Genomic DNA, 27,306 nt, shown 5'->3' with positions numbered 1-27,306 from the left:
ACTTATCACTTTGTAACTCAACACTTCACGCTTCACCACTTATCACTTTTACTTTCACTTGCCACAAGTACTTATTACTTAACACATAATAAGTATCACTTATTTACATAATCCACACATATACACACATAAAAATCAAGTCCAAAAATAGGATTGTGTTTAATGAGGCCTACCTTGTAATCGATGTGTAAGAAGTCACAAGTCTCTAGGAGAATCACGCCTTACGTGATTCTCCCTACACACAGGGAGACACATCCAAAGGGCCTTTAGAGCTCTCGCATCCAATATGTTCACACTTGACATTAATATTGTCACAAACATTTCAGATTTTCCATGTCTGACATGACCAATCCCATGCCTAGTGTAGTTGAGGCTGTAAGCAATTCTTGGTCCTTATGCCTAGTGAGCTCAAGCTACTGCTTGACACGATATTAGTAAATGTTATCAGCATATTTCATGAATTTTCAAATATGAGGGCACTACGATTTCTATAATTTTTAATTTATTAAGGGTATCTATAGGCTAATTAATCCACGTTTTTAATCATGCAATTTGTAAATATTAATACATGCATATATTATATTCAGAACATTCAATTTCACGATAAATTACACTACGTTCAAGTTTAATCCCTTATTCACATACATACACATAAAACCTATAGATTGGAAGTCAATTTTGCTATCCAACAGTTACCCTACACCCCAAAGCGATGTTCTCACCCCCCTTATCTTGATCAACATTAGCTTCAAGATTCTGATTATCAAGTTCTTCCTTATGTCTCTGATTCACCTCCCTCTTTTGATCATAATTGTATAATCAAATTACAAGTGAGACGACCCTAAAGTAATTAACGTATTTTAAAAGAAATTTTAATCTGTTTGTGTAGTTCGTTAATAAAAATCCAACTAATTCACCTCACATTTTTTAATTTAAGAAAATAAATACTAATAATATTTGCTCAATCGAATATGTAAAAAATTATTATTTATTTACGAACCTTAAGCTCATCCATATCCCTTAGTATTTTAGTATATTCGATAACTTATCATCCTTGGCACATTAGGACAGAACAAAACCAAATTATTTTAGAGTTTGGAACTCTAATGAACTGAAGCTAAAATTATGGTGTTACCCACACTCAGTGTTGTGTCTGTCTAGAACCTGGTGCAATGGTTTGGTCATTGCATTACCATTGTTAGGTCTCAGGTTTGAGACATGACATACCTTCTTCCAAACCAAACAAGAAAAATAAAAATCCACACTCAGTGTGTATGCATTTAAAGACTGAAACAAAGTGGACATCATATGTATACTTGCAGAAAATTGTCATGATTATTTCATGTTTTTCAGAATGAAGATGCAATGATATATTTTGCAAAGCAAGGAAAAAAATTAAATCAACTAAATGTCATAGACAATATGTTATTTTTTAAATTACATTGACTATTGTGACAAATTGTGACAAAAAAAAAACATGTAAACATTAAATGTGAAATACAATCTAATGTTTAACAACAAAGAAGCAAGGGAGAATCATAGAAGTCTAGTGTTGTAAGAACCACAGCTAGGACATTTGTGGTAGAGCCAGTGGAAGGAAGCCGCTCCTTTCTTTTCACAGTCATTGCATAATACAACCTGCAGCTCCTACAGGATCCATCAGAGTATGCATTTTGAAAAGCTATACAATAATGTATTAGAAATAAAAAAGAATAGCTGACAAACCTGAGTTTGACTCGAAATCTCATCAGAAATTTTCTCTTCAGCCAATAACGCATCTAACATCTTAAAATATACCTGCAAGGCATCCTGATGGTTTAAGAGAGATGATCACTTCAAAGATAAAGAGTTCAAAAATCAGCTTAACCCTTGAGCAAATTCTGACGGGCAAATAGAAACTTCAATAGCTGCTTAAGAGATTTTCATGAAAAATGACGTCTGACAAGACAATGATAGAATAAAAATGGAATATATTATTCATGGTGAAAAATGATTCTAATATTGCCCCTATAGAATTTAAAAGTCTTTTATATATAACCTATTAGTCGTAGCAAAATATGGGATTTTTGCATTTAGTCTTTTTAATATTTTTTTTTATCACTTTTATCTTTATAAGATTTTCCTTTTTTTCATTTTTGTTCTTACCGACAAATCAATCGACCATCAAATCTAATGGAAAAAGGTCAAAAAATTATATGGATAAAAAAAAATTACAGGATCAAAATAAAAAAAAATTAAAATTACAAGATCAAAATAAGAAATGACCAAAACAAAAAACAACTAAACTTTGAGAGAAATAAAACAAAAATAACTAAAATTAAAGAGATTAAAAGGAAAATAATTAGAATTAAGAGGACTAAAATTAAAATAATCTTATTTGAAAAGAACTAAATTTCTATTTAAGCCAAGTTTGTAAAGTTTAAACTTTAATTTGTCTTTATATAATTTTAGTCACCATTTAAAACATTAAAACTTCAACATAAAACAAATAGAAGTTTATTGAAGTTACAATCACTTTTTAAGTTACGAAGGAAATATAATAAATGAAGAGTAACAAAAACAAAACATAAGAAATATAAGCGTGATATAGAAATGATGTTAGTGTGATTTTGTTCATTCTCTGTCTGATTTCTTCATTATTTCTTGTTGATGTGCATTTTTGTTATCTATATCTTATTTTCTTTATGAAATGGTGCATTTAATTTTTACAATTTTTTTTGTTAGCCTCTAATGCATTTGTTATAATTATTATTTTTTACTTTGTAATAGTACATTTATTATATTTAGATGTTTAAATTTTATAATTTTAACTTAAATAAATATCTAGTCTCTTTAAAATAAGATTATTTTTATGTTAATCATTTTAATTTTAGTTATTTTTATTTTGATCCTTTCAAACTTTTGTTCCGGTCCTCCAAAATTTTTGTTATTTTTGTTTTGGTTCTTATAATTTTTTTTTATCCCTATAAATTCTTGACTTTTTTTCAATTAAATTTAACGGTTAATTTGGATAAAGAAAAAAATAAAATAAAAATTTACAGGTACGATAAAAAAAATTTAAAAGAGCTAAAATAAAAATATCTCATATTTTACATGAACTAAAAAAGCTACTCTAAGTCTATATTTTAATATTGCCAACTACACATTATAAATGCAAGTTATGTAGTAACTAGCTACTCCTAAAACCGGACTTTTTCAGCTTTTGTGACAAGATTCACAAGAATTCAAGAAAGCTTCTCCTAATTATCCAACGCGAGTAAGTAATGTGAAAATTCAATAGTAAACGTATTTTCAACAATATGAACAACATATCTTAATATAGGACCGGATATGCAATAACATTAAATAATAACTGACCTGCATGTCTCCCAGTGACTTGCTACATATTGGGCAGGTATAATTAAAGCAGGTATATTCCTGGAAGTACCATCACAAATGCTACTAAAGTTGTTTCTGAATTTTCTGGATGTTTGTGGGAATAAAAAATACAAGGAAATACCTGAAAACATTTTGAGTGCATCACATGACCACATGGGAGGGCTTTTACTGGAGAGCAGGATGTGAAGATATATTCATGACAAATTGGACAGTTATCCTCTAAATGTTTCTCCCTGCATGTATGATTCATAAGAGAACGAGACATACACGCATTGCAACTCATGCAGTGAAAGTAGTCTACACCCAAACCCTTTCCAACTCGGCACAGGTTACAATAAGGACAATGGTAAATTTCCCTGTTAAACATTTCAAAAGTAAGAGGTTTAGATTAGCAGTAATAGTTGTTTAAATGATAAAAGAACTGCAGTAATAAAATTTGAAAGTTTAGCATAGCTAGATAAGATGACAAGCATGACCTTCATGCACTTGAGCATTTCATTGAGAACTTGGAATATAGTACAGCTAGGACCCATAATTATTATCATTATCATTTTCATGAAATGTTTTTTTGGAGGATAACAAAGTCAATAAATAAGTTATCTAACCATAAGTTTCTAAAACCTGACTTCCTTAGGTACGAGGAACATTAAAATGCCACATTTACTATGTTTAGCAGTTGGGAGGGATAAGGCGTTGAATGGATTGTGAGGGAGGATTAAAAGGAAACCTTACCCTTGTCTGGAAGTTACCAAGGAGAAAGAAATGGATGGTTAGTTTATATTAAAATTGTTGAGTTTTTAATTTTTGAGGATGACTGTTATGTTTTTAACCATTTGAAAAATTTGTGTGCTAATTTGAATAAATTACATGTGTTTAAATTATTTTTTATTTGTGATTGGTTTGCTTAAATTTCTTGATATTGGTTTAATTTGATGTGTTTAAATTATCTTTTAAATTGTAATTGATTTGCTAAAATTTCTTGATTATTTTATTGTTTATTATGGAGACATATATTCTACTTTATTTTGATTAGGATCCAATTTATATTTATGAAAGAATCGTTCTCCAACATTCACAAATATGATATCATGTAAAAATAATATAAACTAGTTACTATAATTAGAGTTGTTAATTTTGGTCTAGTCTGATCGGTTCATAAATAAGACTAGGTTAGATTTCAAAAACAAATTACCTAAATAGAAATGTCATTTTGACTCAGCTCACTTAGTTCCATAAGTTACATGGTCTTAATTTGATCCGGTTTGTAAGTTTTAGAATGATCTAGTCAAAATTTAAAAAAATAATAATAATTAGACTCGAGTGTGTGGTGATTTAATTGCAGTTAAGTACATACAACTATTTACAAAAAAAAATGATCAAAGAGAAATCCTCACAACTTAGATTGTTGAAGTTTTGAGAGTAGCTTAGATTGTTGAAGTTTTGAGAGTTGTTGATTTAATTGTAGTTGAAGTATTGTTGAATTGTTAGTTTATAATTTTTTGAAATTTCTTTATTTATTTGTGTTGGACCTTGGCTGTTGAATTAATGAATGTGTTGTGGATAGTTGCATTTGTAGCCTTTGTTTATGCGTTATTACTTATTAGTCTCTTAGTCTTTGATATATGAATAAAATGATATTATGATCAATTTTTTTAATGCTAATTAGTAATAAACAATTGAGTTGAGATCAAACTATCACTAAATAATTATTAATAGTTTAGGGCTAATTTAGTTCATTAAACAATTTTTTTGTTTTCAATTTACAAAAAATCATTTTTTTAAAAAATTTTGAATCTAAAATATATGTATTTTTTAATTTTTTATTCATTTTTGTTTAAAGCTAATTTAGTTTGATGGTTTGGTGGTCCAACATAGATCAAGTTGGACTAAAAAAAAAATATCAATCCGAATGTAATTCAAGCAAGGTCAACTCGTGATCTATACAGGCTAGACTAACACGTTTCACAACTCTAATTCAAATAATACCTATGGGGCAAACTAGTAACTATATTAACTGTATAATGCAAATTTTGCTTATTTTGGAGTTGGACATGCCATGAATTAAGGAAGGTTTAACTTTTCACTCCTAATATCATTCCAACAGCTGGAAAAAGTCAAGGAAACACATTAAGTACAAATAGAGGCACCCTTAATAGAATCAAACAAGTGAGTAATTCAAGTTGGACCAACATAGATCAAGTTGGACCAAAAAAAAATATCAATCCGAATGTAATTCAAGCAAGGTCAAGTCGTGATCTATACAGAGGCTAGACTAACACGTTTCACAACTCTAATTTAAATAATACCTATGGGGCAAACTAGTAACTATATTAACTGTATAATGCAAATTTTGCTTATTTTGGAGTTGGACATACCATGAATTAAGTAAGGTTTAACTTTTCACTCCTAATATCATTCCAACAGCTGGAAAAAGTCAAGGAAACACATTGAGTACAAATAGAGGCACCCTTAAAAGCATCAAACAAGTGAGTGGGAGAAGAATTTTAGAACCGTTTCATCATTGCAATACTTTTTTATTCCTAATTCTTAAATGCTGAGAGCTTTATAGTTGCAAATTTTCTTTAGAAAGAATGTTCAAATGTTGTTGTAATTCAAATATAAGACCATTCTTGCTTTTTAATTAAAAAGGAAGAGGGTGGGTAGCATTCTATAAACTTCCTTTGGATCAAGATTACTCTATTTCAAGTAGAGATGGAGAGAGGTTTTTGTGGTGTCCTTGAGAGAAAGAAACTGCTGCACTCTGTTTTGGGTAGTTCTCATTTTATAAGCCAAAGTTTGATAGGACTCAGTTAGGCCCCAAACTCAAATTTCAATAATAGGCATTCACATATTTGCTAACTGATAGCATATAAACTTAACACTGCCCTGGTGTGGTTTGTGTTTGTCTCTCTCTAATGTGTAGAGAGAGAGGTTAGCTTATCAATGCTAATTGAAATCAAAATCATTCATTCTTATAGTTACACCAAGTCACCAATGAATAACATTGTTAGAATATTAGCATTCACTCAATGGTATTTACGTTATTGATGTCAATTAGTTAGATATTAGCTCCTTGATTGACTCCAATTATCTCTTTAACTAATAGTATATATACCATAAATAAGAGATTAGTGTGAAATCCTGGACACAGTACTATCATTCTTATAGTTACACCAAGTCACCGATGAATAACAATGTTAGAATATTAGCATTTAATCAATGGTATTTAGTATTTACGTTTTTGATGCCAATTAGTTAGATATTAGCTACTTGATTGACTCCAATTATCTCTTTGACTAATGGTATATATACCATAAATAAGAGATTAATGTGGAATCTTGGATACAACACTCTCAAAAAACTTGGCTTAAAAGAGACCAATTAAGCTACATTACCTATCATCATCAAATAATTTGCAGATCCTGCAGTAATACTTTGCCATGGATAATTTACAAGAAACTGTTGAGCATGTGGCGCTGATTGGTTGAATCATCAAGCACTTCATACACATCATCTTTGTGATAGATTTTCTATATATATTTAGGCAATTGGTCAAAGATCAAAATAGAAGTTCTCAAGTCAAAAAAAAAAAAAACAAATAAGAACACAGTATTCGTACCTGTCAATTGAATGATCTGAATCCTCGTTATGGCAATGTATGCAGGTATGAAGTTGGTTGCAACAAGGAGCAAAAAGCTTACAGCTCCTCTTGTAGTGTTTACAACCGTAGATTAGTTTAAGAGGGTCCCTGTAAGATGGATGCTTCCCAGGAAATTCCAGTTCATCATTTTTTATGTTGACTTCTGTAGAAGTGATCTGCTGTCTAATAATCCAACGGCTGAAATTATGTGGAAAGTAATGTTAAACTCCACAAGTGTGAACCTATTGCTTGAAATAAAATACTGAAAGCAGCAATTAAGCTCCCATGTCATATTTCAATCGATTCACTTAAGCAGGAATATACCATCTGCTTAAAAAAAAAATGTTAACTTCGGTCGAATATAAATATCATTATTGTCTAATGCTTGTTACAATATCTCAAATAAAATCCACTGGCATTCAGATGCAACTATGCAAGGCCTCATTTGATTCTCAAGGGGTGGCATAGGCTTACTACCTTTCAAAGATTAATGCTAAGGAAAATCAAGCAAGATTGCTTAACATTGCCATCAATGCATGTTAGAATTAGCTTATTTTACACATTAAAAAAAAATCTTGCAACAAAAAACTCTCGACATTTTTTATTATAAGCTTGTACAAAAAAGAAAAATAAGCTAGTTGAAACATGCATTACAACTGCCTAAGTATCATTGCAATTATATTGTTACACTAAAACTGACAAGTAAAACCAAGTAAGGAATACTATTAAATTGTCACTCCAAAATTGTAGGCAAAACGAGTATTAAACCGACTCTCTCAAAAGCCACATGAATAATTGGTTATAAAAGTTATAATACCATGTCTTAAACCAACTTAACCATGAGCTTCAGATGTTAGGAGGCATGTGAATGGTTTTTTACGTTTTAACTTACATATATAACAAAAATCATAAGAAAAATCACAAGAAAGACCAACCTCATCAGTAGGTTCTGTATTATGTATGACTTTTTCTGAGGATCTAAGCAAGAGTCACGAGACACCCTTCTTATTGCCATCTCCAAATCATCTTGACTCAATTTCAAGAGTCGATCATAACGCCCAGACTTGTCACAAAGTTGAGAAGACTTACCTTCATTGTTTACCGGATTTGTGATATCCGTTACTTCATTGCAAGCATGTTTGTTATTGTCATGAAATTTAGTTGTGTGTTCTGAACATTGATTAATATTTTTTTCTGCATTATGAACGTTAACTTTATCATCAAACTTGTAGTCAGACAGCTCAAAATTATCCCCAATATGATCCTTCTGCAAAAAATTTACGCTTTTGTTGGCAGATAATTCTTCTTGTAATTCATTTAGAATTTCTTCAGATAAATATTTGGATATAATCTCCAGTGGCTCAACAGGTTGTAGAGGGGCATCATTTGATCCCTCTGTTACCTTAGTTAAACTGTACCCATCCCACCATTCAACTAACCATTCGTCAAACATTGTATTTTTAGTAGCCATGGACCATAAGTACATTAAAACATGTTGTTCTTCCTGTTTTAAAGATGCCATTAGCCAAGGTATCATATCTTGTAATATTTCTGCTCTTATTCTTCCAAGCATGCATCCTATGATCTTCCCTTGCTCCTGATTTGTGAAGAAATCTCTAATTATAGACCAAAGTTCTATTTCCTCACGGTTTATGTGATCAGAAAGTAAATTATGCATTGATTTGCACACTTCTTGCAGCTTCCTGCATAAATGGTGATACCTTAGCATTCCCTTCTCCCTTATATTTGAATCAATTGTAGAAACTGAAAGATGTAATCCAGACATCTTATCAAGGATGCGAGATATTTTATTGAAGTGCTCAACAACATGTTTGTGATCAAAGGTATAGGCATGGCTAATGTTTTTGAGTTTACCTCTTGCCTCCAAAGCTGGAAAAACTATCTCATCCTCTGCATCACTATGGATTTGATGAAGAAAATATATGAGATGGAATCGTTTTTTGAAATCCATAAGCAACTTATCATTTTCTTCTAACTGAGCTGAGCCAAGAACTAGGTACTCCAAATCTTTCTTGATAGCCTTGTGAAAGAAAAATATTAGGTCAATAGGTTTTGGATCATCAAGAAAGGAAATAGAAGAACGATTTTCTACATGTAATGCAGGATGCTGATTTAACTTCACAACCGTGGCAGGAAAAAATATGTGCAGACTAATTCCTGTGGAGTATGGTGTCTCATACTTGTTTATATTACTGGATCCAGAAAAGGAGGAATAGGACAAACAATTCTGGCCAGAGACTTTATGAAGCTGCTTCTCAGAATTTAAGAAAGAAAATCCACGAGCTTCCTTCATTTGTTCAGGTAAAAAAGAGCATCTCTTTTTGAACATATGTTGCAAATCTTGTCTGAATTTTTCAAGAGAGGTTTTACCTGAATAACCAATGCGGAACCACTCATGTAACAGTGATGAAAAAGCTTTACAGACAGAAATGTTTCCTTTTTTTATGCAATAGAGAATGAACCTGGACTCTTTTTCAGACAAGTGAACTGAAAACCAAGTTATAACACATTTTAGTAACCCAAGAGGCATCATGTGCAGGCTCAAGTTTAGAAGTCTCTCTTGCATTCCAGTTCTGCAGTTCTTTCTAATGATAGGAAATACCTGATAAAAAAAATAAGGGTTCCTAAATGGTAAGCATTTGAAATGTTAGCATGTAGCATCTCTTTCACATAGGAAATTCAATTTGCTGATAAATATGGAAGCCATAAATTGAACTTTTCTCAAAAGAATAGAGATTTGTTTTTTCTCTCACTTCTTGTTCTTCTATTCACTAAGAATCTATGGAGAACTTCATTTATAAATGTGTTTGAATAAGTGGGTAGGTTCATCTACTTGCTGGATTTTTATCTTGATAATACTTTTAAAGTATAGAATAGTTTTAAAAGCACGATATTTAGATATTTATTAAACTGTTGTGTATGAGGATAAACTGAAAGGTTAAGGACAATTACCGTATATTACTAATATTCATTACCTCGTGCTTGGTAAAAGAAACAAGCAGTGATTCAAATGGAATACCTCATTTTCTTGAAAAGCAAATTGTTTGTTGACTCCTGAAACAAATGATTCAAGTTTTTGACAAATCTTCTCTACAAATTTGCTCAAAGGTATTCCACTTTCTGGGTTATAGAATAGCAACTGTTGTATATCTTCAATGTTACTTTCACCAAGAAATTGATCAATAGACTTGGACAACCAGTCATAAGCATGTTTATTCAGTACAGGATGAAAGAATTTCTTCTGAGCATTGCTGTAATAAGAAAGTAATATTGAGAAATTAGACAATTTATAACGATAAAAAGCATTTTAGATAGAAGAGAAGTATTGGCCTTCAGGAACTTAACCAAATAACATAAAACAAATTAGTCAGATTTCACACACCAAACAAGAAATTGTCAGAAGTGCTACCTGTAGAAGATGAGGACATCGGCAAAGAATTTTAGTTGGACTAGTATTGAGTCTAAAGTCTGAAAACAGCTGGATTTTCTTAGTAGATAAAGTTCTTTCAGAATTTCTCTCAAATCTTTCTTGATGGCATTATGCCAAAGATGAAGGACATTAACCTGATTAGCCCCATCTTCTATTTCTTGAGCATTCACTTTTATCCGACTTGAAATTTCTTCGGAGTTCCTATTACAATAACTCAGCTCAAGTGATCTTTCTATATGTAGGAATCCATTAGCATCTTGAAATTCCTCAATCTGAAAATAGGTGTTGGTGAAGGTTTGGTTGTTGCTTCTAAGCCAAGAAACCAAAACCTTTAAAATGATATTTGAATTAGTAAAATGTGGGAACTTGATTAAAATGCATTAAGTATTGAACTGTGGCCTACCTCTTGCAGTGCTTTTTCCATTGGTGCAATTTCAGATAAACACTGGGTAACTTCTGATTGTTTGTTTGAAGAAAGGAAGGATACCATCCATGGCAATACTTCCTCTAGCAACGTTATAGGAACACTACATATGAATTGCCACACAAGCGAGGCCTGTTCTTTAGTACATAATTTCTGCATCAACAGAGGAAAAACCTGCACCAGTGCCCAAATTTGATGATGTGTGCAACGCTTTCAGAATTCAAGAATGTATAAATGCATGCTCATGCAAAGATATATACATTAGAAAATAGGTCAAAATTAAAAACAAGCCACAAAATGTCATATTTATATTGCTTATTGTCTTCTTGTATCCCCATCATACATTTCGTTATCCTAGAATGAACTTGATGGTTCAGTTCTTGTTAACACATAATTTTCATTAATAAAGTATACGAGCAAGCAATTAATTGCTGCAAAACTAAATTTTAACCATGCATCTAAGATAAAAAGTATACCAAGCCAAATAGCAAGTCTTAATTGACACCCACAAGACCATTTTCATTAGTTAGATTAATGTCTGTTGGACATTGATTTTTACTTGCACATTCGGGAAAGAAAGAATAACACTCAAAGATTAAGAGGTCTTTTGCAATTTACCCATTAGTCAGATTAAGGTTCTCAGATGGAGGGGGTTTGACCGCTTTATAAATTGCACATTACCTAAAGTTGAAAACAAGGTTTTTTGCATTTTGCCCTATATTTTCAGTTTGTTTCAAGTGTATCTATTCGTAACAAGCTGCGGACTGAGTAAAGCTCCAAGTTAAGAGAATGTTATAATACTAATCAAGATTCATTAGCATACTAATCTAGATTTGTTATCTTATATAATACATGTTATAATGTTAGTCAATTATAGCTATGACAAATAATTAACCATGTATTTATTTCTTTATTAGCTTCTGTACTTAATACATTCATAAAATAAATTAATTAGAGGGTACGTGCAATATTTGCAGTTTCTCCCGAATACTCCTTATTTCATCATCTAATAAATTACACTAGACCACTCTGAAACCCTCCCATATCAACCTCAAAAGAGTAATCTTGCTAAACTTATAGAACACATCAACATTAATACAGTAAAGGGCTTGAGGGCAGTGGATGTTTTTTAACAAGATAAAAAATGCTCGACACACAGATTTCTTACTAGATAGTGCCTAACTTTCTATTACAGTTGCTTTCAACATCATGATCTGTATCCCGTAAGAAAAATAGAGCCAAAGAATAAAATTCATTATACGAAACAAAAAAAGTCTAATTTACAATGCCGATGTCAACAAATGAATGGAATGTGCCTAAACTGCATTTAATGAAGCATGTACTTTTCACAATAGGTTCAGATAAGTAGGAAATACACCAATAAAAGCAAAACAAAGTACCCACATGAATGCATTTGTGTCTGTAAAAGAAATGAGGAAAGAACATTCAAACCTTTGTTTGAATAAAAATTCTCCATGAGCACATATAAGAGAATAAAATAAGAAAAAAAAATTAAATAAGTTTCTTTCATAAGCTAAAATTAGTTTATGTATAAATTAAAATCAATTTTTAGAAAAGCTAATATAAAAGAACTTTTACATATTAACTTGCATATAAGCTAATTTTAATTTATGAGAGAAACTTATTTCATTTTTTCCTTTTATTTCCTTCTCCAATAGAGAAGTTTATCCAAACAAGAGTATAATTTCATGAATCACAATAATTGCAAATAGCCACCTGCTTTTCTTCTTTCAGCATGTGTTGGTAGATGGAAGTTTGCAAGATGCCCATGCAGTACACAAGTTCTTGGAACAGCTTGGAAATATTTTCTTTAGGAACCATCAGCTCATCCAAGAAGTGAAAGATGGAATCAAAAAGGTCATTTGTGCTGTTATGTTCAAGGGAATATGTACATACAACATTTTTCACATGCGTATCCAGTGCAGCGAAGATAACCTGCCCAAAAAGTTTTGAAGTGCTATTTAGAAGTGCAAACCTTGAATGGATAACAATCACAATATACATGCTCCTTGCCAGAGAGAGAGAGGCATCTTCTCTCCAAACAGGCATTCTCTCTAACATTTTCTTTCTAACACTCTCTATTGATTGAAATTTGTAATTTTCAATAAATTAAAGTTAATAATAAAAAAAGTGTCATTAACATTTTGTAAGCATGCGGCTTAACACAAATCAGACTCTACAAAATTAGTAAAAGCATGTTTGGATACAAGTTAGAAGTGTTTTTGATAATTTTATTTACCAAAAATAAAGAATATTTTTTAATAGATTAGCTCTCAAAAACATTTCTAAGCTTTTATACAAACAGGCTCAAAATAGTAATGAAGTTTGAATTTGTGCAACCTTGGAAGTTCAAATCCCTCAAACCAGCAGTAACATAAGATTACAGCTTACAATCATACAAATTATAATCATCCATACTCTTCTCTTCGTCATTTGCGAAGTTGGAAATCATAGCTGAAACAATAGCGTTCAGCTCTTTATCCTTTTGTTTAGCTACAAACTAAACTACTTTCATGAAAAACATTTATTTTTGAATTTAATTAAAATACACCGGCAGTATAAAGAAATTTTACGTGTTCAAATTGCATGTCAAGTTCGTTGACTTTGTATAATAACTGCAATCATATCAATAATTATTTCTTATTTAAATAGTAAAAACGTTTACACTGTGATTACATCTTATTTTTCCAGCAACACTTAATTCTCTTATATTTTCGTCTGATTTACTTAGCATAGCAACGAAACAGGGCGTAAATATAACTGACCTCGTCTTCCGCAGCACAATGATACTTAAGAGCTAGTCTCAGAAACTGGAACCTACGGTGAAGGTGAAGGATGAATTGTCGGCAACGGCGTGGCTCGTCCTCCAACGACGCCGTTTCCGCCAAGCGACGAAGGTGATCGAGTTCAGAGCGAAAAGCCTTGTGGAAACAAACGAAAAAGAGTATGGGAGCATCGACGATTGGAATCCGCGACAGAATGTCCGCCACGTCTTCCTCATCTTTATCGGACAGGGAAGAATCGCCGTCGTCCATCCACGGCGGAAGTTCCGGCAGCAGCCACCATCAACGGCGAAAGAGAGGAAAGGGAGGTTGGCGTTGGAGAGCGGCATGGGATTTATCTCCGGCTCTGGAATATTTTTATGCGGAAAAAGAAAAAGAAATTAAAATTAAAAAGGAGTTTGATATTGACAATTGGAAAGAGACTTGGTAACTAACGGCCGAGAGCGTTTGCGTCTTGGCGCTTACGATATATGATATGATATAAAGAGGGGGGTGGCATGAAGAGTGCCTGTTCTGTGGTTTAATAATTGACGCGTGAAGGGGACGCGCTTATTAGTTAATGCGTTTGGCGCGCTGGGAATTGCTTTGAATAATAATGAGGTGAATTTTTTTTATGTTGTTGCTTTGAGTTGGTGATTTCAACGGGCGAGGTTTGGTTTGCTTTGGTTTTGTTTGGTTTCGGTGTGGGTCAGGGTCAGGGTCAAGGTCGTGGCCATGTCCATGCTTTTCATGAGACAGTCTCGCATACCGCATACAGGAAAAGGGGGGCTCGTTCCATGCCGGTGAACAGTGATACTTTGATCAAGCTCCTAGTTTTTAGAATGAAGACAAGTATATAATTAAATTAGTCACGAATATACGATGTCCAAACAGGCAACGCTGTTGTACCGGAAGGTCCCTATCGGTCTCGTTGACCAACACGTGCCGTTCTGTCAGACACCTACGCCATGATGTCGGAAACATCGGTCCAGCCAACGTCCGAGACGAATGTTACTAACGGCTCGGCATAAGACCGAGCCGGAGAGTCCCCCGTAGGGCAAGATAGTCAGACAACTGTTGATCAACCCAATTAATAATAGCGCCCCATCTTGTGTACCGGAAGGTCCCTATCGGTCACGTTGACCAACACGTGCCGTTCTGTCAGACACCTACACCATGATGTCGGAAACATCGGTCCAGCCAACGTCCGAGACGAATGTTACTAACGGCTCGGCATAAGACCGAGCCGGAGAGTCCCCCGTAGGGCAAGATAGTCAGACAACTGTTGATCAACCCAATTAATAATAGCGCCCCATCCCTTTACCTATCGGATCGGCGAAATACCGTACCGATAGGTGAAGGACGGCTATTAATTATGGTTAGCAGGTAAGCGCATGGTTAAGTCAGTAGGTAAGTAATTAACATCGTATTACCTAATTTAGTAAACACCTGAAAAGGCCCACAATGCTCAGGCCCACGTCAGGCACTATAAATAGGTCACACATAATGAGGTATGTCACTGTTCATTTTTACCCTAGATATTCGTGCATATACTGACTTGAGCGTCGGAGTACCCTTTGCAGGTACCTCCCCCATCCCTTGGAGATATCGTTGGAGCTCTTATTCGGTCCCCTTTCACCCAGAAGAAAAGGAGTGTGCCCTCAGACAGGTACATTTTGGCGCCCACCGTGGGGCCGAACCGAGAGCAATTCCGAGATTATTATCGAAAGAATGGTGAAGACGAGAAAGAATAACGTTGAAGAACACCAGTCCGAGGACGAGCATCAGTCAGGGGCCGAGACGACGGAAGAGACAAACTTGAACAGTATGGTGCGACAGATGAAGGAGGAGATGGCCGCTATGAAGCAACAGCGGGAGAGAGATGCGGCCGAAATGGCTGCGCTACGGGCGGAAAATACTGCCCTCAAGAACCAATACCACGATCCTACATGGAAGCCCTCCGAGACAACCCACACTCAAGGGTCGTTCCATTCGCATGGCCAGCACACCTCGGTCCATTATACTTCTGTTGCCCCTGCCGCCCACGCCTCGGCCAGTCGACCGATACAGCCCATGCCGGCAGGATCACACCGACATCCCTTTACACCCAATATCATGCAGTCCGTCCTCCTTCATCTGTCGCACCATACTGTTCAAGTTTGTCTCTTCCGTCGTCTCGGCCCCTGACTGATGCTCGTCCTCGGACTGGTGTTCTTCAACGTTATTCTTTCTCGTCTTCACCATTCTTTCGATAATAATCTCGGAATGGCTCTCGGTTCGGCCCCACGGTGGGCGCCAAAATGTACCTGTCTGAGGGCACACTCCTTTTCTTCTGGGTGAAAGGGGACCGAATAAGAGCTCCAACGATATCTCCAAGGGATGGGGGAGGTACCTGCAAAGGGTACTCCGACGCTCAAGTCAGTATATGCACGAATATCTAGGGTAAAAATGAACAGTGACATACCTCGTTATGTGTGACCTATTTATAGTGCCTGACGTGGGCCTGAGCATTGTGGGCCTTTTCAGGTGTTTACTAAATTAGGTAATACGATGTTAATTACTTACTTACTGACTTAACCATGCGCTTACCTGCTAACCATAATTAATAGCCGTCCTTCACCTATCGGTACGGTATTTCGCCGATCCGATAGGTAAAGGGATGGGGCGCTATTATTAATTGGGTTGATCAACAGTTGTCTGACTATCTTGCCCTACGGGGGACTCTCCGGCTCGGTCTTATGCCGAGCCGTTAGTAACATTCGTCTCGGACGTTGGCTGGACCGATGTTTCCGACATCATGGCGTAGGTGTCTGACAGAACGGCACGTGTTGGTCAACGTGACCGATAAGGACCTTCCGGTACACAAGCCCCCCAGCCTTGAGGAGGGAAGCGACGCAAAGGGTTAATTGTTCCGATTGGGATACGATGAAAGATTCAGGAATGTGAGGGGTTATGATTAAAGTGCCTCTCTGATGCGTAGCTGGCAAGCATTAATTTCTCTGGTGCATAACTGACAGACATTAATTACGCGTGAGGGGTTACAACTGCTGATGGGATGTCAAGGGTTGCCATCATTATGCATGGAATGGCGCATGCTAGGGTTCGCATCAAGTGTGGAACGCCAAAGGTTGTGTCAGTTGGGCTTAGGTGGAGCATACGAGGGGTTGCGTATTGAGGATCGTTGGATTAAATTGATCCAACGGTTTCCCAAGGCTGCGACGTTTGAATGTGTAACATGCAGGGTCTATAAATAGGCATGAAGAGGGGGCTCCACATACGCGCACAATCATTATCTCCGGATCCGAATTAGTAAATCAGCATTCGAGTGTTCGTCGAAGGAAGATCTGTGAAGTTTAGCATTCAGGTACGTAATGGCAAATTTAAATATTGATCATATCGACTCCTCCGGTGACGAAGGGGAATCGAGACGAAGAGTATCTCCGGTCCGGGACGCTGCCTCAGCTTCGGCCTCTAATGGAGATCGCACCGAGTCCTTTTCTGGATCTGAGCAGGCCCAGAGCAGTAGTGGAAGTGGTTCCGCCTCGGCTATAGGTTCTGATGACCGTCCAAGTGGGGGTGGGGGTTCATCAAGAAGCTTTCCTCCCATATCGACTCCTGGATTTTCATGGGTACACGGGGAAGTTGGTAGTGTGTACTCCCGGTATACGACCAAGAAATCACTTGTTGACTTCGTATCGGCAATGAAATTTTTAAACTTTCCCGAAGACGAGGAGCTGTCTGCTATCTTTTTCCAGCCATGCCGAGGTGATGGGGTTCCTAATCCGGATTTTGTTTATCTAGACCAGGGGTCGTCCAAATACCCGTTCTTTTATGTGTATGACTATATGTTTCGGGATTTGAAGATATCCCTCCCCTTTGATAATTATTTCTCGGGTATACTTCGTCTTCTGAACGTGGCGCCGACTCAGCTCCATCCCAACACCTGGGCAGCAATGCAAGGATTTAGACGGTTGTGCTTAGCTCTTGGCAGGGGTCACAGGAAACAAGACCCCGACCGAGACGCGTGCAGGTGGGAATCAACCGGCTCCACGACAGGGCGGAGCGGGGCAACCCACCAATCCCAAGAAAGGGGGCAAGGGTTCCTCTCGGCAGCCCGAAAAAAGAAAATCTACTGAAGGGAGGGCTGTGGAGGAGAGCCGCCAAGCCAAGCAGCAGCGGCTAGCCAATCCCAATGCCCCGGAGGGCTTGGTTGGGCCAAACTTCTTGGCCAGTAATGTGAACGCGCAGGATTTCCTAAGCCAAGACTTGACTTCTGAGGCTGGGCAGGCAGTTTTGGGCCGGATGAGTTCGGCGCAGAAGTGGAACTTCTTCTGTGAGTTCCAAGTTCGGGCTGTGGCTTTGGCTCAAAGCATCGTCATGGAACCGAATGGGGAGGCTGATGGGCTTCGCCGTCAACTAGCTGAGCAGGAGAAGTCGCTGCGAGAGACGCTGATGGCGTTGACCGATGCTCAGACGTCTAACGGCAAGTTCCAGGCTGAGCTTGACCGCCGGGGGCGTATGGTTGACGATCTCACCTTAAAGGTCCAGCGCTTGGAGACGTCTTTGAAGAATGAAACTGAGAAGGCTACCCTGCTCGAGAAGGAACTGGAGGCCGAGAAAATATCTTTTGGTTCCTTCAGGGAAAAGGCTCGCGACAAGCTCCTGTCCCAGCATGAGGCTGGCTTTGCCCAAGCTGCTCGGCAAGCTAGCTACTTTGGTGACTTCCCCCCTGACTTTCAACTGGATATGACGAAGGACTTCTTTCAGGGGAAGTTGGTGGACTTAAGCTCGATTCCGCCGGACCAAGAGGCCGATGCTGAGGCCCCAGAGCGGCCCGCCAGGCCGAATGAGGAGGAAACGGCCTACGAGGAGCCTGCTGCCGAGGATGATGCGAACCAGGGAGAGCCTGAGGTCGTGTCTTGAAATTTTTATTTTGTAATGCTGGGCCGATAGCGCCCCCCCCCCCCTTGCATGTACTTCTAGGCCGATTAGGGCCTTTTGAATGAAATTTAAATTCTCGCAATTTTTGGGTAATTCTAAGTTAAATCCGTAACCGAGAGACTTCTCGCGAAGGAAGACGTAATTATTTATTTAAGCCACGTCCTTGGCCGAGAGACTTCTCGGGAGGGAAGACTTGTAATTAAATTTAAGCCACATCCTTGGCCGAGAGACTTCTCGGGAGGGAAGATTTGTAATTGTTTAAGCCACGTCCTTGGCCGAGAGACTTCTCGGGAGGGAAGACTTGTAATTAAATTTAAGCCACATCCTTGGCCGAGAGACTTCTCGGGGGGGAAGACTTGTAATTGTTTAAGCCACGTCCTTGGCCGAGAGACTTCTCGGGAGGGAAGACTTGTAATTGTTTAAGCCACGTCCTTGGCCGAGAGACTTCTCGGGAGGGAAGACTTGTAATTAAATTTAAGCCACATCCTTGGCCGAGAGACTTCTCGGGAGGGAAGACTTGTAATTGTTTAAGCCATGTCCTTGGCCGAGAGACTTCTCGGGAGGGAAGACTTGTAATTGTTTAAGCCACGTCCTTGGCCGAGAAGGGAAGACTTGTAATTGTTTAAGCCACGTCCTTGGCCGAGAGACTTCTCGGGAGGGAAGACTTGTAATTAAATTTAAGCCACATCCTTGGCCGAGAGACTTCTCGGGAGGGAAGACTTGTAATTGTTTAAGCCACGTCCTTGGCCGAGAGACTTCTCGGAAGGGAAGACTTGTAATTGTTTAAGCCACGTCCTTGGCCGAGAGACTTCTCGGGAGGGAAGACTTGTAATTAAATTTAAGCCACATCCTTGGCCGAGAGACTTCTCGGGAGGGAAGACTTGTAATTGTTTAAGCCACGTCCTTGGCCGAGAGACTTCTCGGGAGGGAAGACTTGTAATTGTTTAAGCCACGTCCTTGGCCGAGAGACTTCTCGGGAGGGAAGACTTGTAATTAAATTTAAGCCACATCCTTGGCCGAGAGACTTCTCGGGAGGGAAGACTTGTAATTGTTTAAGCCACGTCCTTGGCCGAGAGACTTCTCGGGAGGGAAGACTTGTAATTGTTTAAGCCACGTCCTTGGCCGAGAGACTTCTCGGGAGGGAAGACTTGTAATTAAATTTAAGCCACATCCTTGGCCGAGAGACTTCTCGGGAGGGAAGACTTGAAGAAATAAGTGGAGATAATTAAGTGGGAAATGTATTTTCATTGATAAGAAGATGCCTCGTTAAAAACCTTGCTAATCGAAAACCTCTTTTCACATTTTTACAAGAGGGAAAAAGATCAGTCAAGGAAAAGAGTGCACCGCGATACAATTACATAGTTCAAGTATTACAAATTCAAATTTAACTGTAGTATGTCTTTAGGTGGGTAGAATTCCAGGTTCTTGGAATAACCTTGCCGGACAGCTCTTCTAGCTTGTATGCCCCATTGTGGAGTGCATGTCGTATCCGGAATGGTCCATCCCAATTGGCAGAGAGCTTTCCTTCAGAAGAGTTACGCCTGGCTGCCCCCGTTGCACGCCACACAAGGTCGCCCTCGTGAAAAGTTCTTGGCTTTAAATTGGAATTAAAGCGCCGAGTCATTCGCTGATTGCATGCCTCGGCCACCACCTGTGCCTTGTCCCGCACTTCCTCGAGGACATCGAGTTCGGCTTGGAGTGCGTACGATCCTACATGGAAGCCCTCCGAGACAACCCACACTCAAGGGTCGTTCCATTCGCATGGCCAGCACACCTCGGTCCCTTATACTTCTGTTGCCCCTGCCGCCCACGCCTCGGCCAGTCGACCGATACAGCCCATGCCGGCAGGATCACACCGACATCCCTTTACACCCAATATCATGCAGTCCGTCCTCCTTGACAATTGGAAGTCCTTGTCTCTCGACAAGTACGATGGAACCACCGATCCAGATGAACATGTTGACGTGTTCTTGACTCAGGTCACATTAAGCACCACCGACGACGCCGCCCTGTGCCGAATCTTCCCGACGTCGCTAAAAGGGCGAGCGTTGAGCTGGTTCACTCGGCTCCCGGCCAATTCGATCGACTCATTCGGCACCTTAGCCTCTCAGTTTACCATCCAGTTCGCTACAAGCCGACCACACCAGTTGACTTCTCTATCACTAGTTAGTATCCGCCAGGAGAAAAAGGAGTCTCTCCGGGCGTTCATGAGCCGATTCAACAAAGCGGCGTTAGAGATCAGGGACCTCAACCCAGCCGTCGCCTTACACCATCTAACCACTGCGTTGAAGCCGGGTCCCTTCGCCAACAGTATTTGTAAAAAGCCACCAGCAGACATGGATGACCTTCGGCGCAGGGCCGACAAGTATATGCAGATGGAAGAACTAGCCGAGTTTCGCAACCAGGCCAGAGCAGAAGTGGTGAGCAAGACAGAAAAGCCAATAGAAAACAATTTTCGCGGTCGTCCAAAAGAACTCGTACCCCGCGAGCGGCCACCCCGTGGTCTGAAGTATACACAGTACACACCACTGAACACCAGCCGGTCAGCAGTACTAGAACAAGCATTGGCTTCAGAAGTGCTGACTATCCCGAAGAGAGCATCGACCCCTCCCCGAGCCGACACAACCAAATCCTGCAGATATCACCGCAATCGTGGGCATTCAACTGACGAATGTTCAGCCTTGAAAGACAAAATTGAAGATTTGATCAAGCAAGGACAGTTGCAAGGTTTTGTGAACCGTCCCGACCGGCCCCGACACGGCGAACAATCACAGAGACGTGACCATTCCGAACACCGCAGAGCAGAAACGCGCTCGTATAGAGAGCGCAGTCGGTCACGGGATAGGCATGAAGAACAGCAAGCAACACAGCCACGGCGAGTTATTAACACCATTGCTGGCGGATTTGCTGGCGGGGGCTCATCTTCGTCGGCACAACGAAGACACCTGCGAGCTGTCCGACACGTGCATGCCGTGGAAACAAATCGTTGCCGTTTGCCAACCATTACCTTCACCGAGGCCGACTTCAAGGGAATCGACCCAGATCAGGACGATCCGATGGTGATCAGCGTTGAAATTCACAATTGCATCGTCCGTAAGACATTGGTTGACCAAGGAAGTTCAGCGGACATACTATATTGGAATACGTTCAAGCAGTTGGGAATTCCAGAGTCCGAACTGGTCCCTTACGATGAACCTTTGGTGGGATTCTCTGGTGAACGAGTCAAAACAAAAGGATATATCAAGTTATCAACACGATTTGGGTTCGAAGGGGCGGAATACCGAGACATCTCGGTTAAATACGTGGTCGTTCATGCGAGCACCTCCTATAACATTCTGCTCGGTCGGCCATCCCTGAATCGGCTCGGAGCAATCGTGTCTATTCCTCATTTAGCTATGAAGTTTCCGGCACAGTCAGGACGGGTTATCACGGTACACGCCGATCAAAAAACCGCACGCGAATGCTACTTTGCCAGCTTGCGGCTACCGAAAGTGCAAGACGAAACGATCAAAGAGCCACAGAAAGTCCACTCGGTAACCCAACAGTCCTCCATAGACCTCGACCCCCGAATCGGGCACGACGAAAGGGTCGAGCCTATTGAAGAAAGGCAACCACTCCAAGTTGGAACCCTTGATACCCAACTGACTTATTTGGGAACTGTTCTGACGGAACAAGAGAAAGCAGCCATCGGACAGGTAATACTTGATAACCGAGATCTATTTGCATGGCACCCCTCCGATATGCCGGGTATCGATCCAGAGTTTTTGTGCCATAAGCTCTCAATTAGTAGGGAGGCAAGGCCGATCGCCCAGCGGCGTCGGAAGACAGGAGAGGAGAAGAAGGCGGCAATCGATGCTGAGGTAGCCAAATTATTAGAAGCACAATTTATACGGGAGATCCACTACACGACGTGGCTGGCTAATGTGGTCATGGTCCGAAAGCCGAACGGGAAATGGCGTATGTGTACCGATTACACGAACTTGAATAAAGCTTGCCCGAAAGACGCCTACCCGTTGCCCAATATTGATCGTCTCGTAGATGGGGCGTCTGGCCACCGTTTCCTATCCTTCTTAGACGCGTATTCGGGGTATAACCAAATTCGCATGCACCCTCACGATGAAGACAAAACAGCATTCATCACCGAGACAGCCAACTATTGCTACCGTGTAATGCCGTTCGGTCTGAAGAACGCCGGTGCCACATACCAACGCCTGATGAATAAAATTTTCCATAGTCAGATTGGTCAGTGCCTCGAAGTTTATGTTGATGACATGGTCGTCAAATCTGATGAAGTTTCTGCCCATGTACGCCACCTGGCCGAGGTATTCCAAGCACTCAGACAACACCAAATGAGGCTGAACCCCGAAAAATATGTGTTCGGTGTATCGGGTGGAAAATTCTTGGGATTCATGTTGTCTAGCCGGGGCATCGAGGCAAACCCAGACAAGTGCCAAGCCATACTGGAGATGAAGAGCCCCACCACTCTCAAAGATGTACAAAAGTTGGCAGGGCGGCTGACTTCGCTTTCACGGTTTCTTCCCCGGCTTGCCGAGATATCTCAACCTATCCTCGCCCTGCTGAAGAAAGCAAAGCAGTTTACATGGACTCATGAATGTGAAGAAGCGTTCCAACAGTTTAAGCATCGTCTTAGTTCACCTCCCATACTGTCCAAACCTACTGCCGGCTCCGACATGGTCATTTACCTTGCCGTGTCAGGGCATTCGGTCAGCGCTGTCTTAATACAGGAACAAAGGGATCAAAGGCCGATATACTTCACCAGTCGAACACTGCAAGAAGCCGAGAAGCGTTAACAGTTAATCGAAAAGGTAGCTCTAGCGCTCGTCTACACGGCTCGCAGGCTCAGGCAATACTTCCAGAGTCATAGGGTGGTTGTCCGAACCGACTGCCCGATTGCGAAAGTTCTTCGTAAACCGGAAGTCGCTGGCAGGATGATGGCCTGGTCGGTCGAACTCTCAGAGTTTGACATATCGTTCGAGCCGAGAGGACCCATCAAATCACAGCATTTGGCCGACTTCGTCAATGAGCTTACCCCAGCAGGTAGTTTTCACGACGAGCCGTGGACAATGCATGTCGACGGCTCATCCAGTGCGCAGGGAAGCGGGGCGGGAATAATTCTAGCCAGCCCCTCGGGCATCACGGTCGAACAGTCACTCCGGTTCGGTTTTCGGGCATCTAATAACCAAGCCGAGTACGAAGCACTGCTGGCCGGTATGAGACTAGCAGCTGAGATGGGTGTGACAAAGGTCGTATGCTGTACCGATTCAAAGATCGTGGCCGAACAAGTCAACGACAATTTTCAAATTAAGGATGCTAATTTGCTGCAGTATTACCACCTATTCCAGAAGCTCAAAGAGGATTTCACTGACGTACAAATCCGACACGTTCCCAGGAGCACCAACGAACGAGCCGATCAGTTGGCTCGGCTTGCTAGTAGTCGAAAACCAGGACAGCTGAGAACAACCATTCACTTGGAAATCCCTGCCCCAAGTGTGGCGATTGAATGCATGGCGGCCGATACTGACACACCGAACTGGATGACTCCTATTCGGAACTACATCCTCCAACAAGAGTTGCCCACCGATCCGAAGGAGGCAAAAAAGCTTCGCACTCAGGCCGCTCGGTACTCCATAGTGGCTAACGACCTCTACAGGCGAGGATTCTCCACTCCGTTGCTCAAATGCATTGATAACTCGCAGGCGGATTATGTGATGCGGGAAGTTCATGAAGGTATCTGTGGGTCCCATTCCGGAGGCCGTACCCTAGCTGCAAAAGTGTCACGAGCCGGTTATTATTGGCCAACTCTGAAGGGGGATTGCGCTGAGTTCGTCAAACGTTGCATACAATGTCAGCGACATGGAAACCTCATCCATGCCTCCGTCGCCGAGCTGCACAGCATCAGCTCTCCATGGCCGTTTGCCTTATGGGGCATTGACGTACTTGGCCCGTTCCCCATGGCAAAGGGACAGGTTAAGTTCCTCCTCGTGGCAGTAGATTACTTCACAAAGTGGATTGAGGCCGAGCCGCTCGCCTGCATCTCCGCTGCTAACGTCCAAAAGTTTGTATGGAAGAACATCATCACCCGTTTTGGCATCCCATATGCCATCATCTCCGATAACGGCTTACAATTTACAGACAAAAAGTTCAACTCATTCCTCGAAAACCTTGGCATTCGGCACAGATTCACATCGGTGGAGCACCCTCAGTCAAATGGCCAAGCCGAAGCAGCCAACAAGGTTATCCTGACCGAATTAAAAAGAAGACTCGGCTCGGCAAAAGGAGTGTGGGCCGATGAATTGCCAGAGGTTCTCTGGGCGTACCGGTGTACACCACAATCCACTAATAGAGAAACACCCTTCCGCCTCACATACGGCACTGATGCGATGATCCCGGTTGAGATTGGAGAACCATCTTTCCGGCGACAAAGCTTTCAGGAGGAATCTAACGACGACGCACTCCGAGCCGAACTCGATGTCCTCGAGGAAGTGCGGGACAAGGCACAGGTGGTGGCCGAGGCATGCAAACAGCGAATGACTCGGCGCTTTAATTCCAATCTAAAGCCAAGAACTTTTCACGAGGGCGACCTTGTGTGGCGTGCAACGGGGGCAGCCAGGCGTAACTCTTCTGAAGGAAAGCTCTCTGCCAATTGGGATGGACCATTCCGGATACGACATGCACTCCACAATGGGGCATACAAGCTAGAAGAGCTGTCCGGCAAGGTTATTCCAAGAACCTGGAATTCTACCCACCTAAAGACATACTACAGTTAAATTCGAATTTGTAATACTTGAACTATGTAATTGTATCGCGGTGCACTCTTTTCCTTGACTGATCTTTTTCCCTCTTGTAAAAATGTGAAAAGAGGTTTTTGATTAGCAAGGTTTTTAACGAGGCATCTTCTTATCAATGAAAATACATTTCCCACTTAATTATCTCCACTTATTTCTTCAAGTCTTCCCTCCCGAGAAGTCTCTCGGCCAAGGATGTGGCTTAAATTTAATTACAAGTCTTCCCTCCCGAGAAGTCTCTCGGCCAAGGACGTGGCTTAAACAATTACAAGTCTTCCCTCCCGAGAAGTCTCTCGGCCAAGGACGTGGCTTAAACAATTACAAGTCTTCCCTCCCGAGAAGTCTCTCGGCCAAGGATGTGGCTTAAATTTAATTACAAGTCTTCCCTCCCGAGAAGTCTCTCGGCCAAGGACGTGGCTTAAACAATTACAAGTCTTCCCTCTCGATTCCCTTGAAGTCGACCTCGGTGAAGGTAATGGTTGGCAAACGGCAACGATTTGTTTCCACGGCATGCACGTGTCGGACAGCTCGCAGGTGTCTTCGTTGTGCCGACGAAGATGAGCCCCCGCCAGCAAATCCGCCAGCAATGGTGTTAATAACTCGCCGTGGCTGTGTTGTTTGCTGTTCTTCATGCCTATCCCGTGACCGACTGCGCTCTCTATACGAGCGCGTTTCTGCTCTGCGGTGTTCGGAATGGTCACGTCTCTGTGATTGTTCGCCGTGTCGGGGCCGGTCGGGACGGTTCACAAAACCTTGCAACTGTCCTTGCTTGATCAAATCTTCAATTTTGTCTTTCAAGGCTGAACATTCGTCAGTTGAATGCCCACGATTGCGGTGATATCTGCAGGATTTGGTTGTGTCGGCTCGGGGAGGGGTCGATGCTCTCTTCGGGATAGTCAGCACTTCTGAAGCCAATGCTTGTTCTAGTACTGCTGACCGGCTGGTGTTCAGTGGTGTGTACTGTGTATACTTCAGACCACGGGGTGGCCGCTCGCGGGGTACGAGTTCTTTTGGACGACCGCGAAAATTGTTTTCTATTGGCTTTTCTGTCTTGCTCACCACTTCTGCTCTGGCCTGGTTGCGAAACTCGGCTAGTTCTTCCATCTGCATATACTTGTCGGCCCTGCGCTGAAGGTCATCCATGTCTGCTGGTGGCTTTTTACAAATACTGTTGGCGAAGGGACCCGGCTTCAACGCGGTGGTTAGATGGTGTAAGGCGACGGCTGGGTTGAGGTCCCTGATCTCTAACGCCGCTTTGTTGAATCGGCTCATGAACGCCCGGAGAGACTCCTTTTTCTCCTGGCGGATACTAACTAGTGATAGAGAAGTCAACTGGTGTGGTCGGCTTGTAGCGAACTGGATGGTAAACTGAGAGGCTAAGGTGCCGAATGAGTCGATCGAATTGGCCGGGAGCCGAGTGAACCAGCTCAACGCTCGCCCTTTTAGCGACGTCGGGAAGATTCGGCACAGGGCGGCGTCGTCGGTGGTGCTTAATGTGACCTGAGTCAAGAACACGTCAACATGTTCATCTGGATCGGTGGTTCCATCGTACTTGTCGAGAGACAAGGACTTCCAATTGTCAAGGAGGACGGACTGCATGATATTGGGTGTAAAGGGATGTCGGTGTGATCCTGCCGGCATGGGCTGTATCGGTCGACTGGCCGAGGCGTGGGCGGCAGGGGCAACAGAAGTATAAGGGACCGAGGTGTGCTGGCCATGCGAATGGAACGACCCTTGAGTGTGGGTTGTCTCGGAGGGCTTCCATGTAGGATCGTACGCACTCCAAGCCGAACTCGATGTCCTCGAGGAAGTGCAGGACAAGGCACAGGTGGTGGCCGAGGCATGCAAACAGCGAATGACTCGGCGCTTTAATTCCAATTTAA

The 27,306-nt window shown here is 40.9% G+C and overlaps 3 protein-coding genes across 8 annotated transcripts; 1 reads left to right on the top strand and 2 right to left on the bottom strand.

The window, feature by feature from the left end:
• Window positions 1-1,387: 1,387 nt before the first annotated feature.
• LOC109808284 (zinc finger protein BRUTUS-like At1g18910) lies at window positions 1,388-14,130 on the bottom strand. 6 transcript variants are annotated; one of them, XM_020371201.3, is made up of 12 exons: window positions 13,680-14,130; window positions 12,631-12,849; window positions 10,873-11,067; window positions 10,449-10,798; window positions 10,059-10,290; window positions 7,954-9,641; window positions 6,998-7,216; window positions 6,774-6,908; window positions 3,500-3,734; window positions 3,358-3,417; window positions 1,726-1,809; window positions 1,388-1,647 (listed from the first exon to the last, which is right to left on the bottom strand). In XM_020371201.3, the coding sequence occupies exons 1-12, from the start codon at window positions 13,947-13,949 to the stop codon at window positions 1,537-1,539; spliced, it is 3,798 nt and encodes a 1,265-aa protein (XP_020226790.1). In that variant the 5' UTR covers window positions 13,950-14,130; the 3' UTR covers window positions 1,388-1,536. The 6 variants fall into 6 exon arrangements, with proteins under 6 accessions (XP_020226790.1, XP_020226791.1, XP_020226792.1 ...); XM_020371202.3 differs by having other exon boundaries at window positions 1,388-1,638; window positions 13,680-14,129; XM_020371203.3 differs by having other exon boundaries at window positions 1,726-1,797; window positions 13,680-14,128.
• A 6,325-nt stretch (window positions 14,131-20,455) lies between these two features.
• On the top strand, window positions 20,456-23,428 carry LOC145958124 (uncharacterized). The gene has a single exon (XM_083074600.1). It carries the CDS (start codon window positions 20,456-20,458, stop codon window positions 23,426-23,428), a length of 2,973 nt encoding a protein of 990 aa, XP_082930726.1.
• A 2,421-nt stretch (window positions 23,429-25,849) lies between these two features.
• On the bottom strand, window positions 25,850-27,064 carry LOC145958123 (uncharacterized). The gene has a single exon (XM_083074599.1). The coding sequence runs from the start codon at window positions 27,062-27,064 to the stop codon at window positions 25,850-25,852; it is 1,215 nt and encodes a 404-aa protein (XP_082930725.1).
• Between the last annotated feature and the right edge of the window lie 242 nt (window positions 27,065-27,306).

This window comes from Cajanus cajan, chromosome 5 (genome assembly GCF_000230855.2).
Source record: "Cajanus cajan strain Asha chromosome 5, NIPB_CcT2T_4, whole genome shotgun sequence".
NCBI lineage: Eukaryota > Viridiplantae > Streptophyta > Magnoliopsida > Fabales > Fabaceae > Cajanus > Cajanus cajan.
Note: the sequence above shows the minus strand (reverse complement) of the source record. Positions and strands in the feature narration are given on the sequence as shown.

What these genes read in the sequence shown, in the direction of transcription:
- LOC109808284 (XM_020371201.3), bottom strand. Translation starts at nt 13,949, where the DNA reads ATGGACGACGGCGATTCTTCCCTGTCCGATAAAGATGAGGAAGACGTG. An exon ending in TTGCTTTTCAAGAAAATGAG is followed by an intron (nt 9,642 to 10,058) that starts GTATTCCATTTG and finishes TTTTTTTATCAG; the next exon opens with GTATTTCCTATCATTAGAAA. An exon ending in ATACAGAACCTACTGATGAG is followed by an intron (nt 7,217 to 7,953) that starts GTTGGTCTTTCT and finishes ACATAATTTCAG; the next exon opens with CCGTTGGATTATTAGACAGC.
- LOC145958124 (XM_083074600.1), top strand. Translation starts at nt 20,456, where the DNA reads ATGCCGGCAGGATCACACCGACATCCCTTTACACCCAATATCATGCAG.
- LOC145958123 (XM_083074599.1), bottom strand. Translation starts at nt 27,064, where the DNA reads ATGCCGGCAGGATCACACCGACATCCCTTTACACCCAATATCATGCAG.